Here is a 21,697-nt window from a genome sequence, read left to right as displayed (position 1 = left end):
GTCTTGACAGATAAGTATCTGCTGTTAAACCACAACTCCCGGCATGTCCTGACAGGTGATTATCTGCTGTGAAACCACAACTCCCAGCATGTCCTGACAGGTGACTTTCTGCTGTTAAACCACAACTCCCAGCATGTCCTGACATTTGACTATCTGCTGTAAAACCACAACTCCCAGCATGTCCTGACAGGTGACTATCTGCTGTAAAACCACAACTCCCAGCATGTCCTGACAGGTGACTATCTGCTGTAAAACCACAACTCCCAGCATGTCCTGACAGGTGACTATCTGCTGTAAAACCACAACTCCCAGCATGCCCTGCCGGGCATGCTGGGAGTTGTGGTTTCACAGCAAATAGTCACTTGTCGGGGCATTGCCCTGACAGGTGATGTCTATGGTGATGGAAACAAAGGGGTTAAACGTCAGCCTGTTCCTGGGTCACAGTCCTTGTAGTCCATCAGTAAAAGGAGCAAAGTTCAGAGCATCAGATGGAGAGATATAGGAAGGTGCTCAGTGCTGAACAACACACACAGTGCGGCTATACACAGCACCGCCGCGCCATGGAGGAGGCAGAACACCGGGCATTGTGAGCGAGCAGGTGACAGAGGACAAGTGTAACCTACACAGGTAAGAGGAATCTGCGTCCTGTATGTCCTGAGTAGAGGGAAAAGTCCTGTAGAAGCTTCTACAGTAAGTATTCATACCCTTTGCTATGACACTTGATATTTAGCTTCAGCTCCTCCCATGTCTCCTGATCATCTCTGAGATGTTTCTGCACCTTGGTGGGAGTCACCTGTGGGAAATTCAGCTGGAAAAACACAGCCCTGTCTATATACGGTCTCACAGCTGACAATGTATGTGTGAGGGAAAAAAAACATGAGGGGGAATGAACTGCATGTACAGCTCAGAGACAGGACTGTGTGGAGGCAAAGACCTGGAGAAGGCAACTACAAATATTTCCGCTGCATTGAAAATTACAGAATGTTGCTATAATTCTTACATGGAAGAAGTTTGGAATAACCAAGACTCTTCCCAGAGCTGCCACCCCAAAAACTAAGTAATCAGGGAAGAAGGCCTTTGAGGTGCCTATTACCTGCCCAATACCATCCCTACAGTGATCACGGTGGGGGCAGCATCATGTCTGGAGGAAACCAGGCACTGCCCATCACCTGCCCAATACCATCCCTACAGTGATCATGGTGGGGGCAGCATCATGTCTGGAGGAAACCAGGCACTGCCCATCACCTGCCCAATACCATCCCTACAGGGATCATGGTAGGGGCAGCATCATGTCTGGAGGAAACCAGGCACTGCCCATCACCTGCCCAATACCATCCCTACAGTGATCATGGTGAGGGCAGCATCATGTCTGGAGGAAACCAGGCACTGCCCATCACCTGCCCAATACCATCCCTACAGTGATCATGGTGGGGGCAGCATCATGTCTGGGGGGAACCAGGCACTGCCCATCACCTGCCCAATACCATCCCTACAGTGATCATGGTGGGGGCAGCATCACGTATAGAGGAAACCAGGTACAGCCCATCATCTGCCCAATACCATCCCTACAGTGATCATGGTGGGGGCAGCATCATGTCTGGGGGAAACCAGGCACTGCCCATCACCTGCCCAATACCATCTCTACAGTGATCATGGTGGGGGCAGCATCATGTCTGGAGGAAACTAGGCACTGCCCATCACCTGCCCAATACCATCCCTACAGTGAAGCATGGTGGGGGCAGTATCATGTCTGGAGGAAACCAGGCACTGCCCATCACCTGCCCAATACCATTCCTACAGTGATCACGGTGGGGGCAGCATCATGTCTGGAGGAAACCAGGCACTGCCCATCCCCTGCCCAATATCATCCCTACAGTGATCATGGTGGGGGCAGCATCATGTCTGGGGGAAACCAGGCACTGCCCATCCCCTGCCCAATACCATCCCTACAGTGATCATGGTGGGGGCAGCATCACGTATAGAGGAAACCAGGTACTGCCCATCATCTGCCCAATACCATCCCTACAGTGATCATGGTGGGGGAAGCATCATGTCTGGGGGAAACCAGGCACTGCCCATCACCTGCCCAATACCATCCCTACAGTGATCATGGTGGGGGCAGCATCACGTATAGAGGAAACCAGGTACTGCCCATCATCTGCCCAATACCATCCCTACAGTGATCATGGTGGGGGAAGCATCATGTCTGGGGGAAACCAGGCACTGCCCATCACCTGCCCAATACCATCTCTACAGTGATCATGGTGGGGGCAGCATCATGTCTGGAGGAAACTAGGCACTGCCCATCACCTGCCCAATACCATCCCTACAGTGAAGCATGGTGGGGGCAGCATCATGTCTGGAGGAAACCAGGCACTGCCCATCACCTGCCCAATACCATCCCTACAGTGATCATGGTGGGGGCAGCATCATGTCTGGAGGAAACCAGGCACTGCCCATCACCTGCCCAATACCATCCCTACAGTGATCATGGTGGGGGCAGCATCATGTCTGGAGGAACCAGGCACTGCCCATCACCTGCCCAATACCATCCCTACAGTGATCATGGTGGGGGCAGCATCATGTCTGGGGGAAACCAGGCACTGCCCATCCCCTGCCCAATACCATCCCTACAGTGATCATGGTGGGGGCAGCATCACGTATAGAGTAAACCAGGTACTGCCCATCACCTGCCCAATACCATCCCTACAGTGATCATGGTGGGGGCAACATCATGTCTGGAGGAAACCAGACACTGCCCATCACCTGCCCAATACCACCCCTACAGTGATCATGGTGGAGGCAGCATCATATCTAGGGGAAACCAGGCACTGCCCATCACCTGCCCAATACCATCCCTACAGTGATCATGGTGGGAGCAGCATCATGTCTGGAGGAAACTAGGCACTGCCCATCACCTGCCCAATACCATCCCTACAGTGAAGCATGGTGGGGGCAGCATCATGTCTGGAGGAAACTAGGCACTGCCCATCACCTGCCCAATACCATCCCTACAGTGATCATGGTGAGGACAGCATCATGTTTGGAGGAAACCAGGCACTGCCCATCACCTGCCCAATACCATCCTTACAGTGATCATGGTGGGGGCAGCATCATGTCTGGGGGAAACCAGGCACTGCCCATCACCTGCCCAATACCATCCCTACAGGGATCATGGTGGGGGCAGCATCATGTCTGGGGGAAACCAGGTACTGCCCATCACCTGCCCAATACCATCCCTACAGTGATCATGGTGGGGGCAGCATCATGTCTGGAGGAAACCAGGCACTGCCCATCACCTGCCCAATACCATCCCTACAGTGATCATGGTGGGGGCAGCATTATGTCTGGAGGAAACCAGGCACTGCCCATCACCTGCCCAATACCATCCCTACAGTGATCATGGTGGGGGCAGCATCATGTCTGGAGGAACCAGGCACTGCCCATCACCTGCCCAATACCATCCCTACAGTGATCATGGTGGGGGCAGCATCATGTCTGGGGGAAACCAGGCACTGCCCATCCCCTGCCCAATACCATCCCTACAGTGATCATGGTGGGGGCAGCATCACGTATAGAGTAAACCAGGTACTGCCCATCACCTGCCCAATACCATTCCTACAGTGATCATGGTGGGGGCAGCATCATGTCTGGGGGAAACCAGGCACTGCCCATCACCTGCCCAATACCATCCCTACAGTGATCATGGTGGGAGCAGCATCATGTTTGGAGGAAACTAGGCACTGCCCATCACCTGCCCAATACCATCCCTACAGTGAAGCATGGTGGGCGCAGCATCATGTCTGGAGGAAACCAGGCACTGCCCATCACCTACCCAATACCATCCTTACAGTGATCATGGTGGGGGCAGCATCATGTCTGGGGGAAACCAGGCACTGCCCATCACCTGCCCAATACCATCCCTACAGGGATCATGGTGGGGGCAGCATCATGTCTGGGGGAAACCAGGCACTGCCCATCACCTGCCCAATACCATCCCTACAGTGATCATGGTGGGGGCAGCATCATGTCTGGGGGAAACCAGGCACTGCCCATCACCTGCCCAATACCATCCCTACAGGGATCATGGTGGGGGCAGCATCATGTCTGGAGGAAACCAGGCACTGCCCATCACCTAGCACAAAAAGAAGATTACTATCTTTCCTTCTCACTGCCCATCACCTGCCCAATACCATCCCTACAGTGATCATGGTGGGGGCAGCATCATGTCTGGAGGAAACCAGGCACTGCCCATCACCTGCCCAATACCATCCCTACAGTGATCATGGTGGGGGCAGCATCATGTCTGGAGGAAACCAGGCACTGCCCATCACATGCCCAATACCATCCCTACAGAGAAGAATGGTGGGGGCAGCATCATGTCTGGAGGAAACCAGGCACTGCCCATCACCTGCCTAATACCATCCCTACAGTGATCATGGTGGGGGCAGCATAATGTCTGCAGGAAACCAGGAACTGCCCATCACCTGCCCAATACCATCCCTATAGTGATCATGGTGGGGGCAGCATCATGTCTGGAGGAAACCAGGCACTGCCCATCACCTGCCCAATACCATCCCTACAGTGATCATGGTGGGGGCAGCATCATGTCTGGAGGAAACCAGGCACTGCCCATCACCTGCCCAATACCATCCCTACAGTGATCATGGTGGGGGGCAGCATCATGTCTGGAGGAAACCAGGCACTGCCCATCACCTGCCCAATACCATCCCTACAGTGATCATGGTGGGGGCAGCATCATGTCTGGAGGAAACCAGGCACTGCCCATCACCTGCCCTATACCATCCCTACAGTGATCATGGTGGGGGCAGCATCATGTCTGGAGGAAACCAGGCACTGCCCATCACCTGCCTAATACCATCCCTACAGTGATCATGGTGGGGGCAGCATCATGTCTGCAGGAAACCAGGAACTGCCCATCACCTGCCCAATACCATCCCTATAGTGATCATGGTGGGGGCAGCATCATGTCTGGAGGAAACCAGGCACTGCCCATCACCTGCCCAATACCATCCCTACAGTGATCATGGTGGGGGCAGCATCATGTCTGGGGGAAACCAGGCACTGCCCATCACCTGCCCAATACCTTCCCTACAGGGATCATGGTGGGGGCAGCATCATGTCTGGGGGAAACCAGGCACTGCCCATCACCTGCCCAATACCATCCCTACAGTGATCATGGTGGGGGCAGCATCATGTCTGGGGGAAACCAGGCACTGCCCATCACCTGCCTAATACCATCCCTACAGTGATCATGGTGGGGGCAGCATCATGTCTGCAGGAAACCAGGAACTGCCCATCACCTGCCCAATACCATCCCTATAGTGATCATGGTGGGGGCAGCATCATGTCTGGAGGAAACCAGGCACTGCCCATCACCTGCCCAATACCATCCCTACAGTGATCATGGTGGGGGCAGCATCATGTCTGGGGGAAACCAGGCACTGCCCATCACCTGCCCAATACCATCCCTACAGTGATCATGGTGGGGGCAGCATCATGTCTGGGGGAAACCAGGCACTGCCCATCACCTGCCCAATACCATCCCTACAGTGATCATGGTGGGGGCAGCATCATGTCTGGAGGAAACCAGACACTGCCCATCACCTGCCCAATACCATCCCTACAGTGATCATGGTGGGGGCAGCATCATGTCTGGAGGAAACCAGGCACTGCCCATCACCTGCCCAATACCATTCCTACAGTGATCATGGTGGGGGAAGCATCACGTATAGAGGAAACCAGGCACTGCCCATCACCTGCCCAATACCATCCCTACAGTGATCATGGTGGGGGCAGCATTATGTCTGGAGGAAACCAGGCACTGCCCATCACCTGCCCAATACCATCCCTACAGTGATCATGGTGGGGGCAGCATCATGTCTGGAGGAAACCAGGCACTGCCCATCACCTGCCCAATACCATCCCTTTAGTGAAGTATGGTGGGGGCACTATGTTTAGGTGATGTCTCTGTATACAGGTGATGTCTCAATATACAGGTGATAACTATGATTTGGTATAGGTGATGTATTTATATACAGATGATGTCCCTATATACAGGTGATATCTCTATATACAGGTAATGTATCTCTGTACAGGTGATGTCTTTATATACAGGTAATGTCTCTATATACAGGTGTTGTCTCTATATACAGGTGATATTTCTATGTACAGGTGATGTCTCTATACACAGATGATGTCTCTATATACAGGTGATGTCTCTATATACAGGTGATGTCTCTATATACAGATGATGTCTCTATATACAGGTGATGTCTCTATATACAGGTGATGTCTCTATACACAGATGATGTCTCTATATGCAGGTGATGTCTCTATATACAGGTGATGTCTCTATGTACAGATGATGACAATGGTTTTGTACAGGTGATATCTCTATATACAGGTGATGTCTATATAAAGGTGATATCTCTATATAAAGGTGAAGTCTCTATATACAGGTGATGTCTCTATGTACAGATAATGACTATGGTTTTGTACAGGTGATGTCTCTATATACAGGTGATATCTCTACATACAGGTGATGCCTCTATAAACAGGTGATGTCTCTATATACAGATGATGTCTCTATGTACAAATGATGTCTCTATATAAAGGTGATGTATCTATATACAGGTGATGTCTCTATACACAGGTGATATCTCTATGTACAGGTGATGTCTCTATGTACAGGTGATGTCTCTATATAAAGGTGATGTCTCTATATACAGGTGATATCTCTATATACAGGTGATGTCTCTAAATACAGCTGATGACTATGGTTTTGTACAGGTGATGTCTCTATGTACAGGTGATGTCTCTATATACAGGTGATGTCTCTATATACAGGTGATGACTATGGTTTTGTACGGGTGATGTCTCTATATACAGGTGATATCTCTATATACAGGTGATGTCTCTATGTACAGGTGATGTCACTATATAAAGGTGATGTCTCTATATACAGGTGATATCTCTATATACAGGTGATGTCTCTATATACAGGTGATGTCTCTATATACAGGTGATGACTATGGTTTTGTACAGGTGATGTCTCTATGTACAGGTGATGTCTCTATATACAGGTGATGTCTCTATATACAGGTGATGACTATGGTTTTGTACGGGTGATGTCTCTATATACAGGTGATGTCTCTATGTACAGGCGATGTCTCTATATACAGGTGATGACTATGGTTTTGTACGGGTGATGTCTCTATATACAGGTGATGTCTCTATGTACAGGTGATGTCTCTATATACAGGTGATGACTATGGTTTTGTACAGGTGATGTCTCTATATACAGGTGATGACTATGGTTTTGTACAGGTGATGTCTCTATATACAGGTGATGACTATGGTTTTGTTCAGGCGATGTCTCTATAGACAGGTGATGACTATGGTTTTGTACAGGTGATGTCTCTATATACAGGTGATGACTATGGTTTTGTACAGTTGATGTCTCTATGTACAGGTGGTGACTATGGTTTTGTAAAGGTGATGTCTCTATATACAGGTGATGTCTCTATATACAGGTGATGACTATGGTTTTGTACAGGTGATGTCTCTATATACAGGTGATGTCTCTATATACAGGTGATGTCTCTGTATACAGGTGATGTCTCTATATACAGGTGATGACTATGGTTTTGTACAGGTGCTGTCTCTATATACAGGTGATGTCTCTATATACAGGTGATGACTTTGGTTTTGTACAGGTGATGTCTCTATATACAGGTGATGACTATGGTTTTGTACAGGTGATGTCTCTATATACAGGTGATGTCTCCATATACAGGTTATGACCATGGTTTTGTACAGGTGGTGTCTCTATATACAGTCAATGTCTTTATATACAGGTGATGACTATGGTTTTGTACAGGTGCTGTCTCTATATACAGGTGATGTATCTATATACAGGTGATGACTATGGTTTTGTACAGGTGCTGTCTCTATGTACAGGTGATGTCTCTGTATACAGGTGATGTCTCTATATACAGGTGATGACTATGGTTTTGTACAGGTGATGTCTCTATATACAGGTGATGTCTCTATTTACAGGTGATGTCTCTATATACAGGTGATGACTATGGTTTTGTACAGTTGATGTCTCTATATACAGGTGATGTCTCTATATACAGGTGATGTCTCTATGTACAGGTGATGTCTCTGTATACAGGTGATGTCTCTATATACAGGTGATGACTATGGTTTTGTACAGGTGATGTCTCTATATACAGGTGATGTCTCTATATATAGGTGATGACTATGGTTTTGTACAGGTGATGTCTCTATATACAGGTGATGTCTCTATATACTAGTGATGATTATGGTTTTGTACAGGTGCTGTCTCTATGTACAGGTGATGTCTCTATATACAGGTGATGACTATGGTTTTGTACAGTTGATGTCTCTATATACAGTTGATGTCTCTATATACAGGTGATGTCTCTATGTACAGGTGATGTCTCTGTATACAGGTGATGTCTCTATATACAGGTGATGACTATGGTTTTGTACAGGTGATGTCTCTATATACAGGTGATGTCTCTATATACAGGTGATGACTATGGTTTTGTACAGGTGATGTCTCTATATACAGGTGATGTCTCTATATACAGGCGGTGACTATGGTTTTGTACAGGTGATGTCTCTATATACAGGTGATATCTCTATATACAGGTGATGTCTCTATGTACAGGTGATGTCTCTATATACAGGTGATGACTATGGTTTTGTACAGGTGATGTCTCTATATACAGGTGATGTCTCTATATACAGGTGATGTCTCTATCTACAGGTGATGTCTCTATATACAGGTGATGTCTCTATATACAGGTGATGTCTCTATATACAGGTGATGTCTCTATATACAGGTGATGTCTCTATATACAGGTGATGTCTCTATATACAGGTGATGTCTCTATGTACAGGTGATGTCTCTATATACAGGTGCTGTCTCTACATACAGGTGATGTCTCTATATACAGGTGATGACTATGGTTTTGTACAGGTGATGTTCTATGATGTATTCTATGATATCTGGTCTTGTAGATAACCTTATCTTTCTGTACAGGGGACATCGGGCTATAGGTGTATTTAGTGGAGCTGACCCCCCTCAGTGATCACAAGACCCCCTTCATGTTCAGGTAACACTGGTGAAGAAACAAAATATAATAGTCAATAATCATCCGTGTCCTAAAAAAGTAAAGAAAGTAAACGGAGCCAGAGGGTCCCTGCAGAACAAACACCTATTAATCCTGAGACTCCCCATTAACTTTAATGGGGTCTGTGGGGTTTCTTTCTGGTGTCCGTCATATTGCTGGATTCTAATGGGACAAATAAAGTATTTTCTAATGCAGTGTGTTTTGTCCTATAATTTAACAGTGATCTATGGCGGAGGCCCTGAATGAAGCCTTAAAGTGGTACTCCGGTGGAAATATTTTATTTATTTTTAAATCAACTGGTGCCAGAAAATTTAACAGATTTGTAAATTACTTCTATTAAAAAATCTTAATCCTCCCAGTACTTATTAGTGGCTGCATACTATAGAGGAAATGCTTTTGTTTTGGGATATATCTGATGTCATGACCACAGTTCTCTCTTTTGACCTCTGTTGTCCATTTTAGGAACTGTCCAGAGCAGGAGAAAATCCCCATAGCAAACATATGCTGCTCTGGACAGTTCCTAAAATGGACAGCAGAGGCCAGCAGGGAGCACTGTGGTCGTAACAGAAGAGAAATCCAAAAAGGAAAGCATTTCCTCTGTAGTATACATCCCCTAAAAAGTACTGGAAGGATTAAGATTTTTTTTTTTATAGAAGTAATTTACAAATCTGTTTAACTTTCTGGCGCCAGTTGATTTAAAGAAAAAAAAAAGTTTTCCATGGGAGTACCCCTTTAACTATGATCTACTCTTGCCTCATTTTGGTCATGCATCATCTTCTTCTTGTCATCTCCTCCCTTCTCAACCAGATCCTGCAGTAGCCGTTAGGGTTGCCACCTTTCTTGCAAAAAAATTAAAATACCGGCCATGCTAATTTGCATAATTAATTACATATGCATGACATCACAGGATACACATTTTGTCCTATAACCTTTATCTTTTTTATTTTTCCTTATACAGGCTCATTTTTTGCGCCCCAATTTGTAGTTTTTTATCTTTTTTTTAAATTAAATTTGGGAGTTGCAGGTAGTTACTAACTACATCTCCCAGCATGCCCTGATACAGCCTGTGGCTCAGTAGCTGCCGAAAGGAAAACTACAACTCCCAGCATGTTGGACTATATAGTAGTATATAGTATAGGTCAGTGTTTCCCTACCAGGGGTGCCTCCAGCTGTTGCAAAACTAAATTCGGGAGTTGCAGTTAGTTACTAACTACAACTCCCAGCATGCCCTGACACTGTCAGTAACTACAACTCCCAGCATGTTGGACTTCTAGGTCAGTGTTTCCCAACCAGGGGCACCTCCAGCTGTTGCAAAACTACAACTCCCAGCATGTCACGCCCCGCCCCCTCAATGCAAGTCTATGGGAGGGAGCGTGACAGCTGTGAGACACGGGGGCGGAGCCGTGACATCACAATGCTCCGGCCCCATGATCGTCAGTAATCAGACCCGGAGCGAACACGCTCCGGGGACTGATTTTAACGGAGTGCGGCGTGGAAGATCACGGGGGTCCCCAGCGGCCTTTGGATAGGGGATAAGATATCTAAGTACCCCTTTAAAAGAAGACATGCAACCCCAAATTGTCTTAACCCCAAAAACATGTATATGGTTGTCTGTAGGAAAAACTTCCCAAGACTAGACAGGACACCAGTCTACGGTAGCCAAAGATGGGTTTCAAATGCAAAACAATGTACACTGCTCAAAAAAATAAAGGGAACACTAAGATAACAAATCCTAGATCTGAATGAACTAATCGTATGAAATACTTTCGTCTTTACATAGTTGACTGCGCTGACAACAAAATCCCACAAAAATTATCAATGGAAATTAAATGTATGAACCCCTGGAGGTCTGGATATGGAGTCACTCAAAATTATAGTGGAAAACCCCACTACAGGCCGATCCAACTTTATGTAATGTCCTTAACACAAGTCCCAATGAGGCTCAGTAGTGTGTGTGGCCTCCACGTGCCCGTATGACCTCCCTACAACACCTGGGCATGATCCTGATGAGGTGGCGGATGGTCTCCTGAGGGATGTCCTCCCAGACCTGGACTAAAGCATCCGCCAACTCCTGGACAGTCTGTGGTGGATGGAGCGAGACATGACGTCCCAGATGTGCTCAATCCAATTCAGGTCTGGGGAACGGGCGGCCAGTCCATAGCATCAATGCCTTCCTCCTGCAGGAACTGCTGACACACTCCAGCCACATGAGGTCTAGCATTGTCTTGTATTTGGAGGAACCCAGGGCCAACCGCACCAGCATATGGTCTCACAAGGGGTCTGAGGATCTCATCTCGTTACCTAATGGCAGTCAGGCTACCTCTGCAAAGCACATGGAGGGCTGTGCGGCCCCCCAAAGAAGTGCCACCCCACGCCATTACTGACCCACCGCCAAACCGGTCATGTTGGAGGATTTTGCAGGCAGCAGAACGTTCTCCACAGCGTCTCCAGACTCTGTCACATGTTCTCAGTGTGAACCTGCTTTCATCTGTGAAGAGCACAGGGTGCCAGCGGCGAATTAGCCAATCTTGGTGTTCTCTGGCAAATGCCAAATGTCCTGCACGGTGTTCAGCTGTAAGCACAACCCCCACCTGTGGTTGTTGAGCCCTCATGCCACCCTCATGGAGTCTGTTTCTGACCATTTGAGTGGACACATGCACATTTGTTGCCTGCTGGAGGTCATTTTGCAGGGCTCTGGCAGTGCTCCTCCTGCTCCTCCTTGCACAAAGGCGGAGGTAGCGGTCCTGCTGCTGGGTTGTTGCCCTCCTACAGCCTCCTCCATGTCTCCTGATGTACTGGCCTGTCTCCTGGTAGCGCCTCCATGCTCTGGACACTACGCTGACAGACACAGCAAACCTTTTTGTCACAGCTCGCATTGATGTGCCATCCTGGATGAGCTGCACTACCTGAGCCACCTGTATGGGTTGTAGACTCCGTCTCATGCTACAACTAAAGTGAAAGCACCGCCAGCATTCAAAAGTGACCAAAACATCAGCCAGAAAGCATAGGAACTGAGAAGTGTCTGTGGTCACCACCTGCAGAACCACTCCTTTATTGAGGGGGGGGGGTGTCTTGCTAATTGCCTATAATTTCCACCTGTTGTCTGTTCCATGTGAAATTGATTGTCAATCAGTGTTCTTCCTGAGTGGACAGTGGGATCTCACAGACGTGTCAGTGACTTGGAGTTACATTGTGTTGTGTAAGTGTTACCTTTATGTTTTTTGAGCAGTGTATGATATGTGGGTGGAGGTCTCCAGTCTTTAGGGATAAGGATGATTGAGACCATCATTTAGGAGATAGATGACTGACTGATTGTCAGGACACACGATGACATGATTGGTTCTTCTATGGGTAGATGACACGAAGACAAGGTCCAGGATGGAGGACTTCATGAAGAGACATGTCCTGGCCATCAGCGTTTTCCAATGGGTTCTCACATTTCTCCTAATGGGTAAGTGAAAGGAAAGTAAGTTCTAGAATGTTACCTAAAGGAAATATGGAGTTGGCACACCAATGCAAAGTTAGTTTTTATTGTTTATATCCCAAAATATTCAAGCTGCGCATGTATTTCCCCAAGAATTGTCCTGATCCCAAAATAGTTAAGATGGGCTTTAAGGGGTACTCCAGTGAATATTTTTTTGTCAGAAAGTTAAACAGATTTGTAAATTACTTCTATTTAAAAATCTTAATCCTTCCAGTACTTATCAGCTGCTGTATGCTCCACAGGAAGTTCTTTTTTTCTTTTTTCTTTATTTTCTGCCTGACCACTCTGCTGACACCTCTGTCTGTTGTAGGAACTGTCCAGTGTAGGAGCAAATCCCCATAGCAAACCTATCCTGCTCTGGACAGTTCCTGAAACGGACAGAGGTGTCAGCAGAGAGCACTGTGGTCAGACTGAAGTGTGTAGTACAAAGCAGCGGACAAGTACTGGAAGGATTAAGACTTTTATATAAAAGTAATTTACAAATCTGTTATATTTTCTGGCACCACCGGAGTGCCCCTTTAAATGTGCAGTGTTTCAGTTACTGAAGACCCTTCCTCAGGTCGGGGGGCTGTGGAACCATGTTAAATGAGTTTTGGAGACATGAGTGTACGAAGACCACTTCCAACCTTGGCCAGTCCAGTTCCTGTGCAGAGGAAAAGTTGCCCAGTTGCCCATAGCAACCAATCAGATCGCTTCTTTCATTTTTTACAAGGCCTCTGCAAAATGAAAGGAGCGATCTGATTGGTTGCTATGGGCAACTCAGCAACTTTTCCTCTTTTTGGTTTTGGGAAATCTCCCCCTTGGAGCGCAAGAGCCTTAGATACCTGTGACCACTTGAGGTGACTTCATATGGTCCATTTGCCGTCTTTCACTGTATTGGCTAAGAATGATCATGTGATATTGGAACCACTCCTTCAGACATTTGTTTTTTTGTTTTGCGGTTCGCCTCACTACCACCCAAACTTTTTCCAATGAAAATATTAAAATTGCACATCAGACGTGATTTTTTTAAATTTTATTGTTCATACCCCAAAATAGTCAGGCTGTGCATATATGTTCCTAAAGGGGTACTCCACCCCTAGACATCTTATCCCCTATCCTTTGGATGTCTGAACATGGGAGTCCCGCCCCTGAGGATCCCGGCGACTTCCCTGCTGCACCCAGCGTTCGTTTAGAGCGTCCGGTGCAGCACTGGAGGCTCGTGACGTCACGGTCGCGCCCTGCTCGTAATGTCACGGCCACGCCCCCTCAATGCCAGTCTATGGGAGGGGGCGTGGCATTCGCCACGCCCCCTCCCATAGACTTGCATTGAGGGGTCACGGCCGTGATGTCACGAGCGGGCGGGGCGTGACTTTGACGTCACGAGCCCCCGCCCCGCATCGCCAGTCATCCGGCACGGAGCGAAATTCGCTCCGTGCGCGGGATGTCTGGGGTGCCGCAGCAGAGATCGCGATCAGACATCTTATCCCCTATACTTTGGATAGGGGATAAGGAGTCTAGGGCGGGAGTACCCCTTTAGGAATTGCGTTACAACATTGTTCTTTAGCCCCTGTGAGTAGAGATGAGCGAACTTACAGTAAATTCGATTCGTCACAAACTTCTCGGCTCGGCAGTTGATGACTTTTCCTGCATAAATTAGTTCAGCTTTCCGGTGCTCCGATGGGCTGGAAAAGGTGGATACAGTCCTAGGAGACTCTTTCCTAGGAATGTACCCACCTTTTCCAGCCCACCGGAGCACCTGAAAGCTGAACTAATTTACGCAGGATAAGTCATCAACTGCCGAGTCGAGAAGTTCGTGACGAATCGAATTTACTGTAAGTTCGCTCATCTCTACCTGTGAGGAAGGGTCTTCAGTAACTGAAACGTTGCAACACATTTCTGAAGAACATATACAGTATGCACAGCTCGACTATTTTGGGGGAGCAACACAATTCTGAAGAACTTTCCTATTCTTAGTCAATACAGTAAACAATGACGAATGGACCTTTGGGTCACCTCATAATCGGTGTCCAAGGCTCATGAGTTGAATGGCAATGGTTAGAAATTATTTTTTTTTTAAGAGTACCTCCCTAAAGTACATAGGGGGAGATTTACCAAAACCTGTCCAGAGGATAAGTTGCTGAGCTGCCCATAGCAACCAATCAGATCGCTTCTTTCATTTTCAAGAGGCCTTTTCAAAAATGAAAGTAGTGATCTGATTGGTTGCTATGGGCAACTGGGCAACTTTTCCTTTAGGCTGGGTTCACACCACGTTTTTGCAATCCAGTTCCCGTGTCCCGTTTTTTTTGAAGGAAACGTATCGCTAAAAACCGTATACAACCGTATATGCCGGATTCCGGTTAAAAACCGTATTGTGGTTAAAAACGGATATACAGTTGTATACGGTTTTACACTAAAAACAATCCCAGTTAGAAGATTCTAGAAGCTGGTGGAACTTTCGGAACCAACTGCGCATGTGCAGATTCGTAAACCGTATTGTGAAAACCGGATGTAACCGTAAGTGTATCCGGTTGAGTACGGTTCTCATAGACCACTATTATATAAAAAACGGATACGGTTTAAATACGGTTTTTCAAACGGACTTCAAACCGTAGTAGACTACGGTTTGAAGTACGGGAAATTAAACCCTTTTAACCGCAACGGATACAAAACGTATGCAACCGCATGATACGGTTAACATACGGTTTGCAATACAAAGTCAATCAGTACGGTTTGCAATACGGTTCCATACGGTTTTGACGCTCAAACCGTATACGGGAACTGTATTGCAAAAACGTGGTGTGAACTCAGCCTTAGACAGGTTTTGATAAATCTCCCCCATAGTGTGTACCCTCTGTAGTACATGTTCTGGTTGGCCTCAACAAGCATACAGGCTCCAGAAGGTTCCGCTGGTTCTCTAGTCTTCTTGTCATCTAAATAGACATTCATTCATCTAACATACTCTGTACCAACAAGAGCTTTGCTTCTCCACCATCTTAGGCTGCATTCACACCACGTTTTTGCAGTACAGTTCCTGTATACCTGTTCAATTTGAAAACCGTACGGAACCGTATTGAAAACCGTATGCATTGACTCTCTATAGAAAACCGTATGCATTGACTCTCTATAGAAAACCGTATGCATTGACTCTCTATAGAAAACCGTATGCATTGACTCTCTATAGAAAACCGTATGCATTGACTCTCTATAGAAAACCGTATGCATTGACTCTCTATAGAAAACCGTATGCATTGACTCTCTATAGAAAACCGTATGCCAAACAATGCATCGGTTTTGCGTCTTGTACGGTTTTGTCCGTTTTTCTCCCGTACCCAAAACCGAAGCCTACGGCTGGGTCCACACCACGTTTTTGCAATACAGTTCCCGTATATGTTTTCAATTTGGAAACCGTACAAAACCGTATTGAAAACCATATGCATTGACTCTCCATTGAAAACCGTATGTAACCGTATTGAAAACCGTATGCATTGACTCTCCATTGAAAACCGTACGCCAAAAGATGCATCCGGTTGTGTCCGTTTTGCATCCTGTACGGTTTTGTCAGTTGTTTTTCCCGTACCCAAAACCGTAGCCTACCACGGTTTTTGGTCCGGGTGAAAAACCGTATTGAAACGTTTACATTTTTTTTTTTACAAGGGAGTCAATGGGAACCGTACAGAACTGTATGTGCGAACGGTTCCATCCGGTTTTCACCATACGGTTTTTGACTTTGCACAGTTTTTGGAATTTCAATCAAACAAGTGAAACTTTATTCAGAATGGAGAGAAAAGTTAAAAACGTATAAGTTTTTTTTCTTAAAAAACGCATGCAAACGGATATCATTTTTTAAACCGTATACAGTTTTCAGCTCAAATTTGTACACATACTTTGATACAGTTTGGTCCGGTTTTGACGATTCCGTTTTTCATAAAAAACCTGATACGGGAACTGTAGTGCAAAAACGTTGTGTGAACCCAGTCACGCTTTTTGGTCCGGGTGAAAAACCGTATTGAAACCGTATACGTTTTTTTTTTAACAATGGGAACCGTACAGAACCGTATGTGCGTACGGTTCCATCCGGTTTTTACCATACGGGTTTTGACTTTGCACAGTTTATTTCTTTGAATTTCAATCAAACAAGTGAAACTTTATTCGTAATGGAGTGAAAAGTTAAAAACGTATACGTTTTTTTCTTCAAAACCGGATGCAACCAGACATCACTTTTCAAACCATATACGGGTTAAAATTTGTACACACGTTCTAATACAGTTTAGTCCGGTTTTGAGGAATCCGTTTTTCATTTAAAAAAAACTGATACGGAAACAGTATTTCAAAAACGTGGAGTGAACCCAGCCCTACTCTCACTGTGTCCCTTCCACTCTTCCCAATAGGGCACTGCCCCAATGTGCCCACACACCCCAGACACACAACCACATCTGCAGACAGGTCACTGCCCCCTTCATAGTCAGCACACTCCTCCACTGCTGCTGGGCTGGTTCCCGTGATCTTATTGGCTTATGGTTGTTATATGTATTTTTAAAGGGTACCTCTCGTCAAATAAACTTTTGATATATTTTAGATTAATGAATGTTGAATAACTTTCCAATAGCATGTTAATGAAAAATATGCTTCTTTCTATTGTATTTTTCCCGATCAGTCCGGGCAGGAAGCATTTCTGACTCATGCTGGAGTCCTAAACACTCAGAGCTGCCAGCCTGCTTTGTTCACAGCCAAACAGGCTGTGAACAAAGCAGGCTGGCAGCTCTGAGTGTTCTCCTTTGGGAACAAAGCAGACTGGCAGCTTGTAGTGTTTAGGACTCCAGCATGAGTCTGAAATGCTTGCTGCCAGGACTGGTAGGGAGACCCCTAGTGGTCATTTCTTCAAAGGGGAAAATTAAATAGAAAGAAGCATATTTTTTCATAACATGCAATTGTAAAGTTATTCTGCATACATTAATCTATAATATATCAAAAGTTTTTTTGATGAGAGGTACCCTTTAAGCTTTTATGCTGCTGTAGTACAGTCAAATCTCTCCAAAAGACCATCTCTTTGAGAAGACCACCCCCTTGTCTAGATCAGATGTAATGTCAGCAATTTTTAATCCACCATAGTGGTCATTATCGTCGAGGAGATCATCCCCATAGAAGACAGTTTTAATGCAGTTTTTGGTAGTCTATTCAAAGAGGTTTCGCTGTATAACAAACCCAATATGTCTCCTCTCAGGAACATTTTTCGCCATCCTCCTCCTGTACTTGCTGTTCACCTCCTTATGGATCATCCCTGTGGTGTACTTCACTTGGATGATAATCGACTGGGATACTCCCGTGAAAGGTACTGTCTTATTATTTTAACAACCTGTTTTTTATAAGACCATTTTCCCCCCAAATCCAATGCCATCCACAGACCTCATTTAAAGTGGTACTCCGGTGGAAATTTTCTTTTTTAATCAACTGGTGCCAGAAAGTTAAACAGATTTGTAAATTACTTCTATTTAAAAATCTTAATCCTTCCAGTATTTATCAGCTGCTGTATACTCCAGAGGAAGTTCTTTTCTTTTTGAATTTCCTTTCTGTCTGACCACAGTGCTCTCTGCTGACACCTCTGTCCATTTTAGTTACTGTCCGGAGCAGAATAGGTTTGCTATGGGGATTTTCTGCTACTCTGGACAGTTCCTAAAATGGACAGAGGTGTCAGCAGAGAGCACTGTGGTCAGACAGAAAAGAAATTCAAAAGGAAAATAACTTCCTGTGGAGCATACAGCAGCTGATAAGTACTGGAAGGATTAAGATGTATGCCATAATCATTGATAAAGAGGTGCAAGACCTCGAAACGCGTCTGATACGGCAATAAAGAACATTTTCTAAATTTACTGAGACTCACCGAATCTTCATTCCATCCACGGTTGGCGCCGAATATCCCGGGAACCTTTTTTCCAGACCCTGCAAAGTACTGGAAGGATTAAGATTTTTAAATTGAAGAAATTTACAAATCTGTTTAACTTTCTGGCTCCAGTGGAGTACCCCTTTAATAATAAAATTCCTAGAGAATTTATAACAGTATAAGAATGGGAAAACATGAAAATGCCTTGGGGTATGCCTATGTACAGAGGCGGTTCTAGACTTTTTGAGGCCTTAGGTGAAAATAAATCTGAGGCCCCCCCAAGCGCGATAAAAAGAAGAAAAAGGAAAAGTAAGCAGGCGATATTAAAATTAACTGTATAAATTGCATATTTTAAGGCAAACTTTAATATATATCATAACCTCGCTATTCACAGCTCTTGAAATCTTATTTTTCTAATTACATTTTTCTTCAAAATATCTATACACAAACATTGGGTATAGATGGGAAAAAGAATGTGTCTGACTACTCAGTTATTCTTGTTGGTGTCTCCTAAAACTGAAATAAAGTTGTCAACAGGGTATTCAAAGAACACTCTAGAATCAGTGTCAGAATTCCTGACCCTATAATGGTTAACTATTTAGCACCTCACATCCCCTTTAAATTTTGAAAAAAAGGTACCTTAATTCTAGAGTTGCACAAGTTCGCCAGCGCTGAATGCGCCAAATTGGCTGACATAATCTTATTGATGATCTCAGTCAATCACAGTACTTTCCCATAGGAAAGCATTGGATTGGCTTAAAACTTCAATTCCGATGTCAGTCAAGGAGTCAACTTTTTATTGCTCTCCTTCCCTTTTCTCTGCTCTCCTTCCCCTTTTCTTTGCTCTCCTTCCCCTTTTCTTTGCTCTCCTTCCCCTTTTCTTTGCTCTCCTCCCCCTTTTCTTTGCTCTCCTTCCCCTTTTCTCTGCTCTCCTTCCCTTTTCTCTGCTCTCCTTCCCCTTTTCTTTGCTCTCCTTCCCTTTTCTTTGCTCTCCTTCCCCTTTTCTCTGTTCTCCTTCCCTTTTCTCTGCTCTCCTTCCCCTTTTCTTTGCTCTCCTTCCCCTTTCTTTGCTCTCCTTCCCCTTTTCTCTGCTCTCCTTCCCTTTTCTCTGCTCTCCTTCCCCTTTTCTTTGCTCTCCTTCCCTTTTCTTTGCTCTCCTTCCCCTTTTCTTTGCTCTCCTTCCCTTTTCTTTGCTCTCCTTCCCCTTTTCTTTGCTCTCCTTCCCTTTTCTCTGCTCTTATTCCCCTTTTCTTTGCTCTCCTTCTCCTTTTCTTTGCTCTCCTTCCCTTTTCTCTGCTCTCCTTCCCCTTTCTCTGCTCTCCTTCACCTTTTCTTTGCTCTCCTTCCCTTTTCTTTGCTCTCCTTCCCTTTTCTTTGCTCTCCTTCCCCTTTTCTTTGCTCTCCTTCCCTTTTCTTTGCTCTCCTTCCCCTTTTCTTTGCTCTCCTTCCCCTTTTCTTTGCTCTCCTTCCCCTTTTCTTTGCTCTCCTTCCCTTTTCTCTGCTCTTATTCCTCTTTTCTCTGCTCTCCTTCCCTTTTCTTTCCTCTCCTTCCCCTTTTCTTTGCTCTCCTTCCCCTTTTCTTTGCTCTCCTTCCCTTTTCTCTGCTCTTATTCCTCTTTTCTTTGCTCTCCTTCCCTTTTCTCTGTTCTTATTCCTCTTTTCTTTGCTCTCCTTCCCTTTTCTCTGCTCTTATTCCCCTTTACTTTGCTCTCCTTCCCCTTTTCTTTGCTTTCCTTCCCTTTTCTCTGCTCTTATTCCACTTTTCTTTGCTCTCCTTCCCTTTTCTTTGGCCTCCTTCCCCTTTTCTCTGCTCTTATTCCTCTTTTCTCTGCTCTTATTCCTCTTTTATCTGCTCTTATTCCCCTTTTCTCTGCTCTTATTCCCCTTTTCTTTGCTCTCCTTCCCCTTTTCTTTGCTCCTCTTCCCCTTTTTTTTGCTCCCCTTCCCTTTTCTCTGCTCTCATTCCCCTTTTTTTGCTCTTCTGCTCCCATTCCCTTTGCTATCCTTCCTCTGCTCCTCTTCCAATTTGTTCTGCTCTCCATCCCATTTTGTTGTCTCTTCTTCCCATTGTATTTGCTCTCCTGCTGCTCTCCTTCCTCTTATCTTCTGCTCTAATATCCCTTTTCTTTGCTCTCCTTCTGCTCCATTACCCTTTGCTCTCCTTCTCTGCTCCTCTTCTCCTTTTTTCTGCTCTGTCCCATTTTGTTGTCTCTTCTTCCCATTTTATTTGTTCACCTTCCTCTTATCTGCTACTCTAATATCCCCTTTCTTTGCTCAACCTTCCCCTTTCCTCTGCTCTTCTCCCCTTTTCTCTGTTCTGCTTACCTTTTTCTCTCTTATACTCTGCTCATGCTCACTTTCCTGCAGCAGCGGGCGGGGGAATGCAGGGAAGGGTTACGTTGTGTCATGACGTAATCAGCATTGCGGAATGCGGATTGGTGGATTGCCAGGTCAGAAGGCGGATGGGAGGGGACTCACTCCAGCATCATGATGAAACGAACAGTAATATACCGCGGATGTGATCGGGCGGCGAGAAAGGGGCTAAACAATTAAAAATTTTGACCAGGAAAGTAGGGATGTCCCGATACCATTTTTTTAAGACCAAATAAGAGTACCGATACTTTAATTATAGTACTCGCCGATACCAAGTACGAGTACTTAAAGTTTAAAGGGAATCTGACACCAGGGTGACGCGGTCTCTGGCGCTGCTCACCTTATGATATGTGGGTCCTTGTTGTGTACAATGAAGGCGGCTGCTGTAGTATGAGCCAAGATTTCTCTCTTTTCCATTGGACAGAACAGGGAATTTGCCTTGGCGGCGAAACCGATGACCGATGTACACATGATGAGCAGCAGTAGAAACCGGCACCTGCACTATCTACATAGAAGTTAGTGCAGGTGACTCTGCTGTAAGATTGCCTATAATAGTAGGGAGTATCCCCTTGCAGACATTAGCAGCATCCCCCCGGCAGTCATTAGTAGCAGCCCCCCTGTAGACAGCAGCTCCCCTATAGAATGCAGCCCCCCTATAGACTGCAGGCCCCCCTTGTAGACATTAGTAGCAGCCCCCCTGTAGACCACAGCCCCCCTATAGACTGCAGCCCCCCCCCTTGTAGACATTAGTAACAGCCCCCCTGTAGCCCGCAGCCCCACTTTAGACAGTGG

At 45.9% G+C, this 21,697-nt stretch overlaps 1 protein-coding gene across 3 annotated transcripts in view; it reads left to right on the top strand.

Moving 5' to 3' along the window:
• The first annotated feature begins 562 nt into the window (after positions 1-562).
• Positions 563-21,697, top strand: part of LOC130366765 (diacylglycerol O-acyltransferase 2-like) — a 44,973-nt gene continuing 23,838 nt past the window's right edge. The window contains exons 1-4 of one of the 3 annotated variants that reach the window (XM_056569100.1): positions 563-627; positions 9,098-9,170; positions 12,544-12,639; positions 17,876-17,983. In XM_056569100.1, the coding sequence (XP_056425075.1) occupies positions 12,567-12,639; positions 17,876-17,983 (181 nt within the window). In that variant the 5' untranslated portion in view covers positions 563-627; positions 9,098-9,170; positions 12,544-12,566. Of the gene's footprint in view, positions 628-9,097; positions 9,171-12,543; positions 12,640-13,473; positions 13,512-14,578; positions 14,709-17,875; positions 17,984-21,697 lie in introns of those variants that run through there. The other 2 variants (XM_056569102.1, XM_056569101.1) reach the window with 2 other exon arrangements.

Source organism: Hyla sarda, chromosome 4, assembly GCF_029499605.1.
Source record: "Hyla sarda isolate aHylSar1 chromosome 4, aHylSar1.hap1, whole genome shotgun sequence".
NCBI lineage: Eukaryota > Metazoa > Chordata > Amphibia > Anura > Hylidae > Hyla > Hyla sarda.
The sequence above is the reverse complement of the archived record's forward strand: the minus strand, read 5'-3'. Positions and strand labels throughout refer to the sequence as shown.